The 16,858-nt window shown below is 55.1% G+C and overlaps 10 protein-coding genes across 10 annotated transcripts; 5 read left to right on the plus strand and 5 right to left on the minus strand.

Moving 5' to 3' along the window:
* Positions 1 to 127: 127 nt before the first annotated feature.
* L969DRAFT_87234 (uncharacterized protein) lies at positions 128 to 319 on the minus strand (the record flags this gene model as incomplete). The annotated part of the gene is made up of 1 exon (XM_014712424.1): positions 128 to 319. A coding segment is annotated over one exon (192 nt), but the record flags the coding sequence as incomplete, so codon positions are not given.
* Positions 320 to 617: 298 nt separating this feature from the next.
* On the plus strand, positions 618 to 1,633 carry L969DRAFT_87235 (uncharacterized protein). The gene has a single exon (XM_014712425.1). The coding sequence runs from the start codon at positions 1,032 to 1,034 to the stop codon at positions 1,350 to 1,352; it is 321 nt and encodes a 106-aa protein (XP_014567911.1). The 5' UTR covers positions 618 to 1,031; the 3' UTR covers positions 1,353 to 1,633.
* A 957-nt stretch (positions 1,634 to 2,590) lies between these two features.
* L969DRAFT_48944 (uncharacterized protein) lies at positions 2,591 to 2,740 on the minus strand (the record flags this gene model as incomplete). The annotated part of the gene is made up of 1 exon (XM_014712426.1): positions 2,591 to 2,740. A coding segment is annotated over one exon (150 nt), but the record flags the coding sequence as incomplete, so codon positions are not given.
* A 488-nt stretch (positions 2,741 to 3,228) lies between these two features.
* Positions 3,229 to 5,589, minus strand: L969DRAFT_49570 (uncharacterized protein; the record flags this gene model as incomplete). The annotated part of the gene is made up of 4 exons (XM_014712427.1): positions 3,229 to 4,400; positions 4,446 to 5,150; positions 5,202 to 5,506; positions 5,567 to 5,589. 4 exons carry the CDS (start codon positions 5,587 to 5,589, stop codon positions 3,229 to 3,231), a joined length of 2,205 nt encoding a protein of 734 aa, XP_014567913.1.
* Positions 5,590 to 5,764: 175 nt separating this feature from the next.
* L969DRAFT_94368 (uncharacterized protein) lies at positions 5,765 to 6,431 on the plus strand (the record flags this gene model as incomplete). The annotated part of the gene is made up of 2 exons (XM_014712428.1): positions 5,765 to 6,370; positions 6,420 to 6,431. The coding sequence occupies 2 exons, from the start codon at positions 5,765 to 5,767 to the stop codon at positions 6,429 to 6,431; spliced, it is 618 nt and encodes a 205-aa protein (XP_014567914.1).
* Positions 6,432 to 6,443: 12 nt separating this feature from the next.
* L969DRAFT_17219 (uncharacterized protein) lies at positions 6,444 to 7,187 on the minus strand (the record flags this gene model as incomplete). The annotated part of the gene is made up of 3 exons (XM_014712239.1): positions 6,444 to 6,638; positions 6,687 to 7,090; positions 7,139 to 7,187. The coding sequence occupies 3 exons, from the start codon at positions 7,185 to 7,187 to the stop codon at positions 6,444 to 6,446; spliced, it is 648 nt and encodes a 215-aa protein (XP_014567725.1).
* L969DRAFT_61840 (uncharacterized protein) lies at positions 7,139 to 7,994 on the plus strand. Its single transcript, XM_014712429.1, has 2 exons — positions 7,139 to 7,653; positions 7,707 to 7,994. The coding sequence occupies exons 1-2, from the start codon at positions 7,301 to 7,303 to the stop codon at positions 7,900 to 7,902; spliced, it is 549 nt and encodes a 182-aa protein (XP_014567915.1). The 5' UTR covers positions 7,139 to 7,300; the 3' UTR covers positions 7,903 to 7,994.
* A 91-nt stretch (positions 7,995 to 8,085) lies between these two features.
* L969DRAFT_87243 (uncharacterized protein) lies at positions 8,086 to 10,555 on the plus strand. Its single transcript, XM_014712430.1, has 7 exons — positions 8,086 to 8,355; positions 8,409 to 8,704; positions 8,759 to 8,881; positions 8,929 to 9,395; positions 9,445 to 9,947; positions 9,995 to 10,426; positions 10,498 to 10,555. The coding sequence occupies exons 1-6, from the start codon at positions 8,127 to 8,129 to the stop codon at positions 10,411 to 10,413; spliced, it is 2,037 nt and encodes a 678-aa protein (XP_014567916.1). The 5' UTR covers positions 8,086 to 8,126; the 3' UTR covers positions 10,414 to 10,426; positions 10,498 to 10,555.
* On the minus strand, positions 10,528 to 14,403 carry L969DRAFT_87247 (uncharacterized protein; the record flags this gene model as incomplete). Its single annotated transcript, XM_014712431.1, has 5 exons — positions 14,166 to 14,403; positions 13,888 to 14,109; positions 11,655 to 13,831; positions 11,149 to 11,610; positions 10,528 to 11,101 (listed from the first exon to the last, which is right to left on the minus strand). The coding sequence occupies exons 1-5, from the start codon at positions 14,211 to 14,213 to the stop codon at positions 10,531 to 10,533; spliced, it is 3,480 nt and encodes a 1,159-aa protein (XP_014567917.1). The 5' UTR covers positions 14,214 to 14,403.
* On the plus strand, positions 14,345 to 16,852 carry L969DRAFT_48696 (uncharacterized protein; the record flags this gene model as incomplete). Its single annotated transcript, XM_014712432.1, has 10 exons — positions 14,345 to 14,418; positions 14,502 to 14,789; positions 14,843 to 15,091; positions 15,148 to 15,216; positions 15,266 to 15,408; positions 15,460 to 15,576; positions 15,626 to 15,743; positions 15,800 to 16,378; positions 16,426 to 16,470; positions 16,525 to 16,852. 10 exons carry the CDS (start codon positions 14,345 to 14,347, stop codon positions 16,850 to 16,852), a joined length of 2,010 nt encoding a protein of 669 aa, XP_014567918.1.
* Between the last annotated feature and the right edge of the window lie 6 nt (positions 16,853 to 16,858).

Consider the following 16,858-nt stretch of genomic DNA (forward strand, 5'->3'; position numbering starts at 1 on the left):
GTGAGCTCATCGACCTTTCTCTTCGCTCTTCGCAGTGTGCCCAGCTTTCTCTTTGTGAGCTTACGGGCCTGCATCACATGATTAGTCAAAAGTCCGACCTGTCAAGGTAGATTGTGCCTACCTTCTTGTCCTTGGAGTTTCGGATGAGTTCCATCACACGACGCTCGTAGGGTGCGTAGCCAGCGACATCGCGGACGACTGAGCGAACGAAGATGGATCGCTTGGACGCCTTTCCCTTTCTGTTGCTAGGCTTGTCGGGCAGTGCTCGCACCGTGGTGATGTGTCCCGCATTCTTGCCAACAGGCAGGCCTGCACGCATGACAGTCAGCGCTGCTGCTCTGCGTTATGCTCTGTCTGCGCTAGCGAGGACGATGCGAGGTCACGCTAGCAGCTTGGCTTGACGCCAGCTCTCGGTTTGCAGCGCCTCGCACGATCGCCCTCCGCTAGTGCTTGACATGAGCTGGAAGGTGAATGCCTCACCTGATCGTTGTACCGCCGTCCTTGCCATTGCGAGCTGCTCACCAACTTGCTTCTTCCTGCAAATTCACCACAGCCACATTCATCTGATGGAATTCAAATATTGACTAGGCGCGTAAACTCAAACAGTTCCAGGTCAGGCCTACGCTTCGTCACTGTTATTATGTCTCTGCCCTTCATCAACCAGTAGACGAACGAGCAGACCCATCTAGCTCTTGTGACCGTCCACGATCTGTTGCAATAATCTGGCAGGCGTGTACCCCTCACGAAGACTGACTGAGCAAACTGCCAAACTGCTATGTGATGCACATAAATTCGTCAGCTTTCTCTGCGGTCCAGTCAAGTTCGGGAGAAGGACCAGAATTACATTCCAACCAGTATGACTTCGCGTGCAGAGACTTCGCGAGTACATTGACTGTGACATCGAAGACGGCTCCGACTTGCCACCCGACGCCTTCGAAGCAGCACGTATCGCCGCTGGCCTCGGCGTAAGGGTCTCTTATAAGGTCAGATTCGACGGACTTGCACCTGACATCAAGTTCATCTGGGCCGACATGGATCGTCTCTTCAAGCAACAAGCAAGACTCAAAGCTGGCCAAGCTCCAAATGAGGCAGAGAAGAGCGGCTCTGGCGACGAGACTCCGAGCTCGTCTGAAACTGAGGGCCGTCATGAACTGACTCACAAAGGTCGAAAGACTGCGGTTTGGGATACCGGACGACTCGCGCTGGCGATGCAAACGATGATCGACTTGATCAAGCTGCGCAAAGATCCTATCATACGTCAGCCTCTTCGCACACAAGCGGTAGACATACTCAGAGACAATTCCGAGTCCGAGGTCTGCCAGCTCGTGTCGGATGTACTGCGCCGAAAGTGACAGGATTGCAGGCACCTACGGCTTGCGGTACAGAGAATGCAAACTGAAGCAGGTCTGAAGCAATCCGAACGTCTCCATCGATGGCAAAGCTCTCGTCTGTGCGTAACAATACAGGCATCGATGCGGTCATACTTGCGCACTCAGTGTGCAAAACTGATGCAGCTATGTGGTTCTGTCGGAACCGTGGCTGCGAAGGCTTGAACTGTTTGTAATCCCGCTTTGACCATCTCACAGGGTGAGAATGCACCGCTGAGCGAAACTGTCGTGCACCGTACCGTCAACGATTACTCCTTGAGAATCACCATAGCGAGCACGTTTTATGAGAGACTGTGCATGTTAGCATGATCAGCGAAAAATCATTTCAGCGCGACATCTTGCGAAAAGTTTGTCGCGTCGCGATCTCTCAGACTGGCCGCTTGCGCAACGCAGCGCACTGAACCACAAGCGCTTGCCGTAACGGCAAAAAGACATGATGGACTGAGTCCATCTCTACTACGCACGTGAATCGAACACGTGGCTGGCCCATGGCAAGGGCCAAGGTTACCACTACCCCAGCGCAGTCGCTTCTGCGTTGCATTTGAATGAATACATGACTATATATACTCAAATATTGCCGGTTCCAGAAAATCGCTCGAGAATCATAGGCTGACTTTTTCAACAGCGATATCTACACCAAGCTGAGTGCCATACCGCTCTTGCAACGCTCGAAGCGCTCATCAGAGCTTCAGGCCAGAACCGACTGACGCTGGCCCTTACAGACTCTTACAAGCTGCGTATATAATCTCTGGCAAGGGTAGTTGGACATGTCAAATGTAATCCATCGCTTTGGGGTAGTGGTAACCTTGGCCCTTGCCATGGGCCAGCCACGTGTTCGATTCACGTAAACGATATGAGCATTTCTTTTTGGCTCGTCCACTCGTGAGGCTGACTCTGGTTGCCGGTCAGCATTCCAAGTTTTGGGCTGCTCGGTTGCGAGGTGCTGGGAAGACAAACTTTTGACGCGTTGGCCGGCGCTCAGTGAGTATAAGAAGGGCGCTGCCAATTTTTCTGCACTGCGCGCCGAACTTGTCAGCTTCGACTCCCGGAACAGTCAGCGACGACGACAACGACCATCGAGACGACGTCAGCACTACAGTATCATCACCAAGAAGACCAGCAGCAAGAGCGNAGAGGCAAGAGCAGAGAAAGGTATGAGCAGTAAGACATCTACCCACGGCGTGTCGGGGCGCTCATAGCCCTTATGCGGGGGTGTGAGCGCCTTGAGACCCAACGGAGTTTGCATGGCTCGGATAGTAAATTTGACTTCGACTTCCCTGGATGGTTAAGCCGTGCGACCCCACCGAATGATCCACTAGATGGGGAGAGGTATTCGCGATCTTGTCAAGATGCTTGCTCTCAGAAACTTCCTCTCAGAAACTTTCCCATCACACTGGGCAACTCTGACGGCATCGCACTGGGCAACTCTGACGGCATCGCACTGGGCAACTCTGACGATCTTTGGCAGCCCTGGCGACTCTGGCAACAGGCATACCGCTTGCCTTCAGCTGCACAAGCGCAGCCTATTGCTCCCCTTCTCTCGCCTCCCCTCCCCTCGAGCACTGCTAGTTGCTGCCTTCGTGGTAGTTTGATGCAATGCTCGCGTTTTTGCCCCCTTCTGCCTCTTGGCAGCTATGTATCGCCAATGAGGTAGCTCTTGAGATCACGAGAAGAAGCGCGGCTATCTAAACGTTTTAAACTTGTAGTATGCTACGGAACCAAGCGAGATTTCCCAACATGCCCTGTCAGATCGCGCTTGGGCGTGCAGCCCGAATGCGTTGTCTTCGGCAAGACCGACCTGCTGAGCAGGCCAGCGATAACGAGTTGCAATGCGCCCAAATCAGCCGCGGAAAAGATACATGATGTCCTTTGCGCTGAGCTTGTTGAGCTTTGACGCATCGCCTGAGCCGAGCGCAGCTTGAGCAATCTGACGCTTATCGTCTTGCAGCTTGAGGATACGATCTTCGACCGTGCCTTCGATGACGAGCTTGTACACATTGACATCTTCGATCTGACCGAATCTGTGTGCCCGGTCGATAGCTTGCTCTTCGACTGCTGGATTCCACCAGAGGTCACTCATGATGACGTTGCAGCATGCTGTCAGATTAAGGCCCAGAGCGCCACACTTGAGTGAGATGAGGATGACACTGACATCCGGATCGTTGCGAATCTTGTCAAGCGAGGCTTCGCGTTTGGTGTTGTTCATACTGCCATGGTACCTGACGTATTTGAAGCCAGCCTTCTCTATGTGCGGTCCAACAAGATCGAGAAAGGTGACGAACTGACTGAAGACGATGGTCTTGTGCTTCGGATTTCGGTCTCGAATCGTTCTCAGTATTCGGACGAGTTTGCGCATCTTTGTACTGGAACCAATATTGCCATGCTCGTCCATCTCTTGCTGACAGCTGGAGCACATCTGTCCTCTGCATGGCTCTTGACAAATTGAGCATTTGCTGCTGAGCCCGACTCCCGAGAGCAGATCGGCCAGGTCGTCCACGCTGTCATCCTTGACAGGCTCAGCAGAAGGCGCGGCCTCAAGCGAATCGTCCTCGAATGCTTTGCCCAGCAGTTTGGGATGGTTACAGGCCTGCCTCAAACGTAGCAGAAGCTGCAAGATGGCAATGTATTCGGTCTGGATGTTGCTACTGTCTTTCGCGAGCCGCTTGTACTGCTTCTGGACGCGTTCTTCGACAGCGACGTAGAAGTCGAGCTCTTGCTTGTCAGTGAATGGAGTCTGCCGTAGCTGCACGATGCGCTGCGGCAAGGTGATGATGGGCTTGCCATCGATCTGGGACGTCTTTGTCCGTCGGAGCATGACGGCAGCCAACACGACGCGGATGCGCTTGATGGCGGTCTCCATAGCTGCAGTCGACTGCTTGTTGGCTTTCATGGGCGTGACGAATTTGCTTTTGAAGTGCGCTAGATCGTCGAGTGGCTTGACGCGCAGGAACTTGAAGAGGCTGTACAAGTCTTCGATGCTGTTCTGTATCGGTGTTCCGGTCAAGCACCAGCCTGCACGTCCGTCAGACAGGTCACACATGAGATTGAGGTACTCACGGAACGAAGCAACAAGATCAAAGCAAGCCTTCGATTTCTTGGCCAGTCTATTCTTGATCGTATGCGCTTCGTCTAATATGATGCGGTGGAAGGCAGTCTCGAAGAGTGGGCCAGATCGCTTGGACTTGGTCCTGACCATCTTGACGCTGTCGTCGCTATCGCTTGCGATTGCTCTCACTTCGACATCTTCGCTGTCGGGCACATATTCGCTTAAGACGACTTCGTAGGTCGTAATGACGACATGATACTTGCCCATCTTGTGCGCGTCTCTTGTCCTGCTTGGTCCGTGATGCACGAGCACTCGCAGAGTGTCCGGCTTGATCTTTGCGCGGATCTCGCTCTCCCATTGGCGTATGAGCGCCAGTGGTGCAACGATGAGTGTTCCACGCGGCTTGACTGTTGGACGGTTGCCAACGATCAGAGCGAGAGACTGGACGGTTTTGCCTAGACCCATGTCATCGCCCAGGATACCTCCTCTGTAGAGCTTCCGATCCTCTTGCGCTCGCATCCATTGTACACCCTGGACTTGATGTGGCAGCAGTTTACAGGTCATATCCTCTGGCAGCGCTCGCGACATGTCGACATCGTTCAGGTCCGAAAGCGTCTCGACAAGCTCGCGAAGATGCTGCTCATTCTCGTCTTGTAGTCTCATGCCGTCGAGCTCGGGTATGGGATCATTCGTGAGATCTATCGTCGTCTTGGACGCTGCCTTGCGCGCTTCAGTAGATGAGGGCGGCTTCATGGAAAGAAACGCACTAGATGCGGCTGGTTGGGGCACAGAGTACGAAGCGCGAGCGAGGGTATCCTCTGGCCGTTTGATGGGAACGCCCATAGCCTTGTGAAAGCTGTGCACTTGCGCTTGCGCTCTATCGCGATACGACATCATATCCGTGCTCATTGTGCCATTAGCTGGCAGAGGTGACTTGAAAGGTCTGTTGATGAACATAGAGGAGGATGGCAGAGCCAGCCGGTTGCTGTATGGGTTTGCAGGCTCTTTCTGAGCCGCTGTGCCTGATTCATCGACTGGCTTGGTGATGATCTGCACATCAGGCGAGGCAGATCTGCAGTCGAACGCCTCTTGCGTCAGCGCACGCTTTCATGCCCATCTTCCATCTCCTTACCTGTTGCTGTGAGGATCTGCCATGTCCGCCAGTGGCACTCTTGACATCTGCCGGCCAGCCAGTTTGTTATTGACTTCGCGTAACGCGAGAATTGCCGACTTTGGCTCAGTTTCACGATCAAAGTGCAAGCTTGCGACTAGCATCATGCTCGATGCTCATCATGGTCACTGGCTACCGCTGCTCCCGCTTGACACTGTCATGCATGGACAGAGCACATGCGAGCTCTGCATGGCCGGGAAACAACAGATTACCAAGTCAGCCGACTTGCGCACCCAGCTAATTCCGCTGCCAGAGCTTTCCAGCCAGACGGCAAGACCAGCCCGTCCTGCTGCCCGAGAGCGGGGCCAATTGATGCCGCATACAGCTCGAGCGGGAGTCATGGCATTCAGCATGCGAGCTGCTCGGACGACTGATCTGCAGGCGATCATGGAGCTTCACGTCAGTCCAGGCAGGCTTCGGACTGATCCGCAGTACGCTGATGTATCTGCGGGGCAGTCGCTGTGCTTTGACAGGCCCCTGCGACAAGCGATATGTCTGGCCATGCTCTGCGACGCACGGGGCATCTGCTATATTGCCGAATCAGACTCGCTGCTCGTTGGCGTGTTGAGCGCACGCATTCTGGACGATTGCGTGTACGTCTCAGAAGTTTGCGTTGGAGCGGAACACAGGCAAAAGGGAGTAGCGACGGGCTTGCTTTCGGCTCTGGCACGCGAGTGCCCGGTGCGACAGATCAGACTGCATGTCGAGTCGAGCAACCCGTCAGCGCTCTCGCTCTACGGCGGACACGCTCTCTCTTTTACGCCTGTGAGTCTGTGCGCTGCTACCAAAGCGCCTCTGGTCAAGCATGCTCGAGGACGGACGATAGAGCTCAAGTCGGCTAGGGTATCCGCCTGAGGACCCAGTAGTCGACTTCGATGTCCTTGCTCTTTTGCTTGTGAAACTTCATCGTGGCCGGCAGGTCATAGCGCATGACAGCTGCCACTTCTGCATCGAAGCCGAGCGATTTTGCCTTTTTGGCGATAAAGTCGCGTGTACTTGTCTTGTGCAGCGTGTGTACTGCTCGTGTTGCAATCTGCATGTTTCGTTAGCGTCGAGCTGCACGATACGCGAGCAGGTGCACTTTGCAAGCAGCAGACAGAAAGACGATATCGATTCCCTTGGTTTTCGTTCCAAAAGGTGGATTGAGGATGACGGTATCGAATGCATTGGCCAGGCGAGACAAGTCGAGCGTCTTGATGTCATCCGAGTCAGACAGCCTGGCCCGCATCAAGTCTACTTGGCCTTCTAGCTCCAGCATCTCTAGATTGTCTCGAGCGACTCTGAGTGCGTCGTCGTCCACATCCAAGCCGATCACGTGAGCTGCTTCGAGGAGAGCGGCGCCTATGCCCAGAACACCGCAGCCGCAGCCAAGGTCGAGAACTGAACGGTCTTGTATGTCGTCGTGCGCTGTGTGAGCGTTGTAAAGCATTCGCGCAGCTAGATGAGCAGACGTGGGATACTGCTCCAGCATGACCTTGGGCGACTCTGCTCGAGGTAAGCTTTTGTTGACGAGTGTGGCCAGCGAGCACGTACCAAAGACCTTGAGCGGCTGCAAGGCCGACTCGAGGTCCTTCAGTCGCATTGGCCGTCAGACAGATTTCGACAGTCAGCGCGTCTTTCAAGGTGAACGAGGCCTCGCCAAGCTCCAGCTCGTTCGACGTCGCTACCTACCCCTTCATTGGTCAGCAAGCCCAGATGGACCGACAGCCGACGACGAGGGCAAGCTCGGCAGCAGTAGCGGCCGCGCAGAAGCGTACGTCTGGTGATACATATGGCCCGAGCACTCCCAAACGAGCTCGCAATGTGGCAATACATGACCAAGATGATGACGATGATGATGTTCAACTGATCCCTGGCGGCGGCAAGGGCAGTACACTGCCCGACTACCCAGCCACAGATGGGCTCGATGCAGTAGCCTCGAGCTCAAAGCAAACGGTCAAGCCAAAGAGTGGCATGCAGCCTGGCTCGACCAGTCTCAAAGAATTGCAATGCCCCGTCTGTCTGGACCCACCCTCGCCCTTTGTGACAACACGGTGTGGTCATACCTTGTGAGTTCTACTGGGGCCTATCCTCGAGCGAGCTGCTGATCGGATCTCGTCAGTTGCGGCAAATGCCTGCACGACTGTATGGCCCAACAGACCGACTTTCCCGGTCTCGACGGCCAATGTCCCGTCTGTCGGACAATGCTCAGGAACGGCTGGCAGACAGGCTACCAGCCAGTCGATCGTGATCGTGATATAGGCTCATGGGGCTCATTGCGCGGCGTCACCCTGCGCTACCGAGCCCTCGATGCCTGAGCTTCACATCTCAACATCGAATGTCACCTGTACCCCGTTGGCACTGTAGACATCCTGCTTGTTGTCAGCACTACATGCATCTGTACACGTCCTACGAGGCAGAGCTAGCTGCCGTACGAGTTCGTACACTGCTATAAGCAGCGATGACAGCATCGGTCGCGTCGCTCGATCGTCTTTGTGCATGTCAACCTGTGCGCCCCGTCAGCTGATTCTGCACCTCTGCTATGGCTCTCGACAGTCTCACTCGCTGGAACGAGCTCAGTGACACGTCCCGAGCTGATGCGAGAGTCGTCGCGCCCATTCTCGAGGCGTACATCGCCCAAGCAGCTTCGACTGGGCTGGACAACGCGCAAGATGCCGCCGTCGTCTCACTCCGCAGCAGAGCCATCACGCTTTTCCTTGCTGCTCTCGATGTTCGGAGCAATCCTTGGTGGCGAGATCAAGGCGATGCTGGTAAGCACGTGCTCAGTGTGACGATTCAGCGACGGCTTACGCGAGAGGATCAGCGTTGCGACTGCACATCTTGGCACTCAAATTGCTCTCACGCATACCGACTGGTTGTGAAGCGCTCTCACACCGGCACAGTCTCGAACTGCTTGCACTTCATTGCCACTTGTTAGGCTCGTCATCTGCCAACACGGCAAGCAAATCGCCAGAACACACGCGAATGCAAAAGTCATTCATGCCATCGACCATAGAAGCACTGCGATGCTTAGCAAACGTCCTGCTGCTCCAGCCGACCAGTCGCGACACCTTGTTGAGCATTCCGGGCATGGTACCCGCGCTGATGCGCGTCTTCCAAGTCAGTCTGTCGGCGCTCGATGGAGCAGAACGCACGGTTGATAGAGTCGCACAGGAACAAGTTGATCCTCAGATACGCTTTCCGATCACTCGCATACTCTTCCTCGTCTCGGCAGATTCGATTGACGTTGCGCGCGAGCTTGTTGACCATCTGGACTTTTGCAACGTCTTTGCAGAAGTACGTCCAAATGCGCGATATCGCGCCAGACTGATACCTGGACACAGGCCATGACGAGCAGTCTTCTGTCACCCATCGATCTTACCGAACAGCTCAAAGTCGTGTTCAATGTCACACTTTGGTATTCACGCATCGACCCCGCACAGGTACTCCCTGACGAACGATCTGTTCATTCACGCGACTCGTTCATCTCGCCAGAGATAGCGTCGCCACTCCCTTCGCCTCGGATGACAACCGAAACCGGCTCCACGGCCTCTTCGAGCGGGGAATCTGCTATGCCCAGTCAGCGCATGAGTCGCGGTAGCAGTGCTGCAAGCGTACGTGAACGCGAATGTGACAGCACGAGCACTGGTAGTCCGCGCCTGCCATCTTTTTCGCATTCGCGCAAGACCAGCACGGCTAGCCGTGTCAGTTTGCGAGCGCCTGATCCGCACGACAGCAAGGGCAAGCAAAAGGACGAAGCTGAGATCCATGTGGGGGTGCCCTCTCCACTGGCCGGCAAACGTTTCGCGAGGTCAGACAAGCGACGCGGATTTGTATATCCGAAATTGATCAGCTTGCAGACTCCTTGAATGCTTGATTTGGCTACTCCAGAATCTGTCTCACGAAGCGCCAAATGTGCTCGTAGCTCCCCTGTCCCAAGTCATCAATGCTCTGCTGAACTTTCCGCTACACGCTCACGCAACACACGCTTTCGACGATACGGGCAACGAGTCTGCTTATGCTCGTCTATTGCAGCTGCTCGATAAATTTACATACGCCTTTCTATCGGGCGATCTGGATAGTGCGACGACACGCACAAACGCGGAAAGGCGACAGATTGTAATTGACGAAGCACTGCCGCCTTTGCTCCTTCTCTTGCGAAACTTTGTAGTAGAGGACGCAGAAGGATTAGCTGCGACCGCGATCAAGGCGCGACTCTTGCCTGGCGAATCAGACCGCGCTCTGCCCTTAGAAAAGCGCACAGATGTCACCGGTCGTTTGATTCGACTCACAAACAGTGTATACTATCCCAAAAGCGCAGAGACGGCCTCGCAGTTACTCTTCTCGCTCTGCAGATCTGACCGTGCGTCAATCAGAAGAGCCTTTGCATTCCGCTGACTGGCAGGGCAGCTAATACGTATGCCAAAGAAGTAGGCTATGGCAATGCCGCAGGTTTCTTAAGCTCGATTGGCCAGCTTGTCCCGCCGCCATCGGACGTGGCGCCTGATTTCGATGTCATCACCGGCGCAAGGCGCAGCGTCGATGAGCCTGCACAGCCTGAAATGACGGAAGAGGAGAAATTGGTAGAATCTGCCAAGCTGCTCGATCTGTTCGACCGAATCGAGCAGAACGGCGTTCTCCAGGTTGCCAACCCCATGCGAGAAGCTCAGCAGGTCGGCAGATTTGAAGAGATCGGAGCAGATGAGGCACGCCTGCAACAAGCATTGCAAGAAGAAGAGGATGATAAGGATGAAAGAGAAGCTCTGAGGTCGATGAAGGAGTACAGAGCACGCAAGGCCCGATTGGCGCCGCTAGAGCAGGCTTGTTGATTTGTACACTTTTGCAAGTCCATCCAATGCTACAACACTACCGTTGCATTGCTGACTGCGTACTCTGTGTGCTGCTACAGATAGGGAATGGCGGAGAAGTCCATCTGCGTGGCCATGTCAGCGCGATGGAACCATGCTGAACGCTAGCCTTACGTCACCTGACGTGAGAAAGTCGTCCTCCTCATCTGGTCCGGCCTCGAGATCCTGCTCGGTCTCGGCTTCATCGCCAGAGTGTGCATCAGCGCTAGTATCGTCGCTCGAGACAGCGCGTCGGCCTTGCTGAGCGCGATGATAATCGAAGCCACCTTCGAGCTCCTCGAAGCTGCCGGGCATAGAGTCTGCGCGTCTGTGGTTGCGCGCAGGCGTACCGAAATGAGGTTCCATCTCCTCTGGGTCATCGTACAGAACGGGCTGCATGAGCGGACTGGACGGCCTGACGCGTTTGCCATCGCCACCTTGCGTGGGCGAACTAATGGACGACTTGCGCAAGCTGAGCGAGCCGAGACGAGCAAAGCTCAGTCGACTCGAGTCAGACCGCGCCGATAACGCCGGTGAGGGTGGGCTGAAATCAGGCAAGGCAATTTGGGCCATGGGCGGACGCCAGAAGTTGAAGTCTGTAAACTCCGGCGCGGCTTTGCGATTGATAGGAGGGAACATCTGATCTACCAGGTCGGTCATGGCGATATACCTGCAGCAGTGTTAGTCGGACATGCAGCGGGAGGACAGCAGGCGTACGATGACTTATAGCCTGCGAGGGCCAATAACTCCATCTTGACGTCGCCATTTGGATCAATAGTGAAGATGCGGGACGAGGGAACGTCGACGCTTCGATAGGACAAAGCGTCTGTGATACGATTGCCGAAACCAGCATAGAACGGTGTGCGTTCCCCAAAGAGACGCTGGATATCGCGCAAGCAAGCCATCTTAAAGACCTCGGGTTTGCGTATGATGACTTCGCGGTGCAACGATGTCATCAGACGGTCAGGACTCATGATGACAGGCCCTTCCGGCAATTGGAAGCCATTCTGCTGGATACCCTTGAGATAGTCGCGTGTCGTGTTGGCCTGACCAATTGCGCGCGAGGTCAAGTAGAGCAGCTTATAGCCATTGCGAGCAATGTCAGTGTACAGCTTTGCCACCCCAAGATGCGTCCAGTCCCGTCCGATCATGGTGAATACGTGACCCAAGGCGTCGGACCTGTAACCATGAGCTGTATCTACGATCATCTGGATACGACTCACTTTGTGATAGTGCCATCAATGTCAGATATGCAGACTTGGAAGTCGTGTTCCCAGAGGAAGATGCGCGCCGAACAAACCGCAAGCCCAGAATAAGATGATTGGACAGAGAATGATACAGTGTTGACACCCTTGCGCAATTTCAGTTGCTTGAGCTGATCAGAAGTCAACCGCAGTGTCTTGGCATAGTGTTTCTTCCGATCAAGCACAGGAACTTCTCCAGTCTTGTCAGAAGCTGTCTCGGGCAAGGAAGTCGCTTCTGTCTGGTAGCCTGGGCTTTCGCCACGGGAGGGGACAGAACCGGGCGATACAGGACGAGCAGGCGGGGAGGTAGGAGGTGATAGGGCATCATCATCTGCTCTACTGCCCTTCCACCAGCGCCGCCAAGCGCGAGGTGCTCGAGATGTGCTGTCTCTTCGTCCGTCCGTCTCTCTCGCACGGCGCTCAGCTAGCGTCGTCTTGGCATGCTCTCCGAGCGATTTACGGTAGATCGTAAGCGATGCCAGAACGGGGGACGCATCTTCCCAAGTCAAGTAGACGCCGTCATATTTGATGACGAGGGCTCGATGACTGGTTAGCTCCGGCTGCTCTAGAAATTGTTCGAAGGTGACGCGGTGCTCAGCAAATGTCCTGTCGTCAAGTGTTGCATCATTGCCGAACGTGTCACCGCCGCATAGAGCCAGCTCAAAGACGTGCACGGTCTCATCTGCTCGAAGCGCAAACTGATAGGAAGTTGGTGAATAGATTGGCGTGAGCGCATCCGTGCCGCCGTCTGGCGATGTCGCACGGGGGCTGCTCGTTCCGTCTGCAGACTCTATGGAGCGTGGCGTCGCTGGTGGTGATCTGCCCCTCTCGAGATCAAGGTTGTCACCCGGTAGAAGCGTTTCTGAGCTTTTGCCGGCCTCTTCGACTTGGGGCTTGTAATTCGCACCTCCGTCGGTCATCTTCATCATATCTGCAGAGCGCAAGAGAGATCGAGTGAAAGACATGAGATGATCTCGTGCTTCGGTCTGGAAAGCTTTCGATTCGTGGAATCCCATCTGATCGCTCAGCAGATCGTTTTCGGTCTCTCTGACCTTTTCGATATCCTTGTCGCCTACTTTGTAACCAGACATGTCGAGCATGAGACTACCAGAAGCAGCCATAGTGGGTGCTACGCCCACTTCAGGTCCCGGACCAGCTTGCATATCTGTTTCGGCTTCATGCGGGCCTGTTGAGATATGGGATCGTTCCAACTTGCTGGCAATTTCAGATTCAGAGCTTTCGACGCTCATAGATCTTTGCTGGTCATTCGGAGGCTGATGGTAATCTCTTTCGGCGGAATCAGCATTGCCTTGACGATCTGCCTGTCGGACTTGATCGCCAGAGCGATCTGCAGAAGTGGCGTTCGTATGACCGGTCAGGTCATTCTTCATTTCTTTCTCGAGTTCTGATATCCCTGGCTCCCATGACGGGTCGTCTGAGGCGAGCTTGTCGTGGCTGTCGGGCGTCGCGGTACCAGAGTTGCCACGCGAGCTAGAGGGGGCGTGCCGCAGTCTGTCCTTGACGAGAGTGTCTAGCTTCTTGGACTCGCCTGCAGTCGAGAGCATGGCTTTGCCTAACTCTGAAGCTTTGGCAGCCGTGTTGCTGAGCAGGGTAGAAGGGCCCTCTGCCAATTTGCTCAGTCGACTTTGATCATTATCAGCCTTGGGTTCATCTGCCTCTGCAGCAGCCTGTTTCTCTTCGCTGTGGAAAGGCTGATCTTCCGCGAAAGCAGTGACCTTGCGGTTGCTCTGGGATGGCTCACTGCCCAGAGCAGCAGGAGCCGGCTCGGCAAGCTCGAGAGGAGGTTCAGATTGGGCGCGCGTCCTGTCGGGCGAAGCTGACTCGTTGAGATCTAGAAAGTCGACATCACCCTCTACAGTGGTAGGTAGCGTTTGATCTGTCCTCCTGCCGGTCGTCCGAGTCGGCGTCATGCTCGTATCGAGAGGTTCGCTCGACTGCCGCATGTAACGCTCATAGTCACTCTCTGGCTCGTGTTGCTGTGCGAGGATCTGATCGTCAGTGACCGGGCCGGTCAGGGGCGAGGTTTGTAGATCTTCGGGTACGTCTGCGTCAGTCTCGAAGACGAAGAAAGCTTCGCCTTGGTCGCCGACTTTCATGAAGAAGGGCACCTCTTCGTCATTGACGATGACGCGGACCTGTCACCTTGATGGGTCAGTTCATGTCAGCTGTGACTGAGTGATGAATGACGAACCTTTCTGTCGACGGGTCTGAGCACGCTCAGCTTGCCAAATCGAACGTGAAAGGGTGAACACGCGAGCTCGTAGCCATCATCCGCTGCGTGCCGAGTGCTCGAGCTTGGTCCGGATACACTCGACGAGCCGGACGCTCCCGGCTGGAGGAGAGCAGCCTTCTCGGCTGGCCGCTGTACGACGACAATGTCGATTGCACCCGAAAGCGTTGCGGGATTGATCTCCTGCTCGTGCGTACGATCAACCCTCGGATCATGACTGAGCTGGGTGGCATATGCACCTTGTAGTACTGCGCTGCTGTACTGAAGGCCCGCCCAATGTACTGCATCTCGTCGTGTAGACCGCTCAATTGACGATTAGCGAGTCCTTGTCGACACTTCCTCGAGCGGGTCGCCTGAGCTCAGCAGCGGCCGACTGCAGACACGTCCTGTGCTCTATGCTGCCCAATCGAGACTGTGCATGGGCCGAGATGGTGAGAGGCAGCAGTCACGCACTTGGACCCGGGGCGGCGGCGGCGGCGGCGACCTGCTAACGTTAATTCGAGCGAATGACGTTGCCAGCGCGAAGCTCGTTGACTCTGCAGCAGCTCTGGTAGGCTCTTTGCGGACACTGACAGGCAGCTCCGGTCAGCAGACAGTAGCGTAGCTCCAGTTCAGTGCGCCAGTGGCAAGACAGACTTCGCCGCAGAGCGCAGACAGAGCGCTATCAGGAAGGAATCGTCTATCAGGTCCACCCTCTGCGCTCGCCTTTTGTCAGCTCTCCGACAGGTCTACCGACCGGAAAAGCCAGCGGAACCATCTCTGAGAGCTCCCACAGGCTCCGCGGACAGACTCGAGACCCGCCAGAGGAGCTCTTTTGCGGTCCACCCTGACTTGACAACGAGTCTATTCTCGCCCCACTGGTAGTCTGTCGAACCAAACGGAGCTGTACAGACCGTCCCTGCATCGTCTGAGCGAGCGAGAGCTATACGAGCAAGATGTCGACTGAGGAACCCAAGAAGTCGGACAAACCCTCGGCCAGCGCCGACAAGCCTCCTACCACCGTCTCGGGCGCTACGGGCACGCCGCGCAAGAGCATGTCGAGCGGTACGACGTACAGACGTGGCTCGACGAGTCACCGCCGTGCGAGCGGATCGGTCTCCATGGGAGAAGCCGGCAAATCTGGTACTTGGCACACTCGCACTCACGAGCATGAGGACCATCCTCAGTCAGTTCTGCACTGGGCTCACGTGTTCTCCGAGAGCTCATCAAAGCGTCTTGCAGCGCCTCCAAGAAAGACATGGCTCAACATGTCAGACGACTCGAACAGGTCTTTACCTTGACACCTCAGAGGTGCGCATCAACGAGCTGTCGCCCGAGCAGCACTCATCGCGCTACACAGGATGAGAATGATCGTGGATGCCTTCATCGATACGCTCGAGATCGGCCTGGCAGAAGCAGGCCATGCCGTGCCTATGATACCCACCTTTGTATTCGGTTTCCCCAAAGGCGACGAGAAAGGCCCTTTCCTCGCCGTCGATCTCGGTCGGTCATCGTTGCTACAGCGGACACGTCAGTGTGCTGACATGTGCTCAGGTGGCACGAATCTTCGCGTCTGTCACGTCGAGCTCGAAGGCGATGGCAAATTTGAGATCACTCAGTCCAAGTATCGGTTGACGGAAGAACAGAAGCAAGGAGAAGGACAAGAGCTCTGTAAGACCTTCCGCAAGGAACCCAAACGACATCCTGATTGCTGATGCAGTCGACTTTTGCGCGGAATGTTTGGCATCCTTCCTGCACGATCAGTACGGCGACGAGGACGGCAATCTCAATCTGGAAGACGATATTGCACTCGGCTTCACCTTCAGCTATCCTTGCATGTGGGCGCAGATCGGAGATCAGCGCTACGGAGCTAAATGCCAATTTGCCTCTGCAGACAAGAAAGAATCGATCAGGGCGTTCTGCTTCGCTGGACAAAAGGCTTCGGTGCCAAGAACGTGGAAGACCACGACGTCGTAGAGATGTTCAAGAAATCGCTCGAGAAGAACAAAGTGCCCATCAAGCTCACCGCACTCATCAATGACACCACGGGCACGCTCGTCTCTTCACACTATGTCGATCCAAAGACTCGCATCGGCGTCATCTTTGGTACAGGCTGCAATGCTGCCTACATGGAAAAAGTGGGCAATATCCCAAAGATCAAGGACTTGGGTTTGCCGGAAGATGCAGAGATGGCCATCAACTGTGAATGGGGAGCATTCGACTCGGAGAAGCACGAGCATCTCCCGAGAACAAAGTATGATATCACCATTGACGAGACGAGCAACAAGCCAGGCCAACAAGCTTTCGAGAAGATGATTGCCGGTCTCTATCTCGGCGAGATCTTCAGACTGGTCACTTGCGAACTCATCGATGATGGCGTTCTCTTCCTCGGTCAGAATACCTACAAAGTCGAGAAGCCCTATGCTTTCGATACAGCTTTCCTGTCGCTCATCGAGAGTGACACGACCGACGAGTGAGTGCGCCGCTGACGTGGCAGATCTGTGCTCACCGGTCAATCAGATTGCTTCTCGTGACCGGCCTCTTCACTCACTTCTTCCAACTAGAGTGAGTTAGATCGACATGAGAGCATGATTCTGCTGATGCTGAGACCGGTCACAGCACGACGATTCCGGAGAGGCAATTCTTCAAGAGACTAGCGCAGCTGATCGGCACACGTGCCGCTCGCCTGAGCGCATGCGGTATCGCAGCAATCTGCAGCAAGATGGGCTACGTCGATGACGGCTGTCATGTTGCCACAGATGGCAGTCTCTACAACAAGTACCCGAAGTTCCCAGAACGGATACACGAAGCTCTCGTCGATATCTTTGGCGAGAAAGGCAGAGGTATCCTAACGCACCACGCCGAAGACGGTAGTGGAGTAGGTAGTGCTATCATCGCATCGATGACCCACAAGCGAAAGCAAGAAGGCCTCTACGAGCATGTTTAGAACTTT

This window comes from Mixia osmundae (assembly GCF_000708205.1).
Source record: "Mixia osmundae IAM 14324 unplaced genomic scaffold scaffold_5, whole genome shotgun sequence".
Lineage (NCBI taxonomy): Eukaryota > Fungi > Basidiomycota > Mixiomycetes > Mixiales > Mixiaceae > Mixia > Mixia osmundae.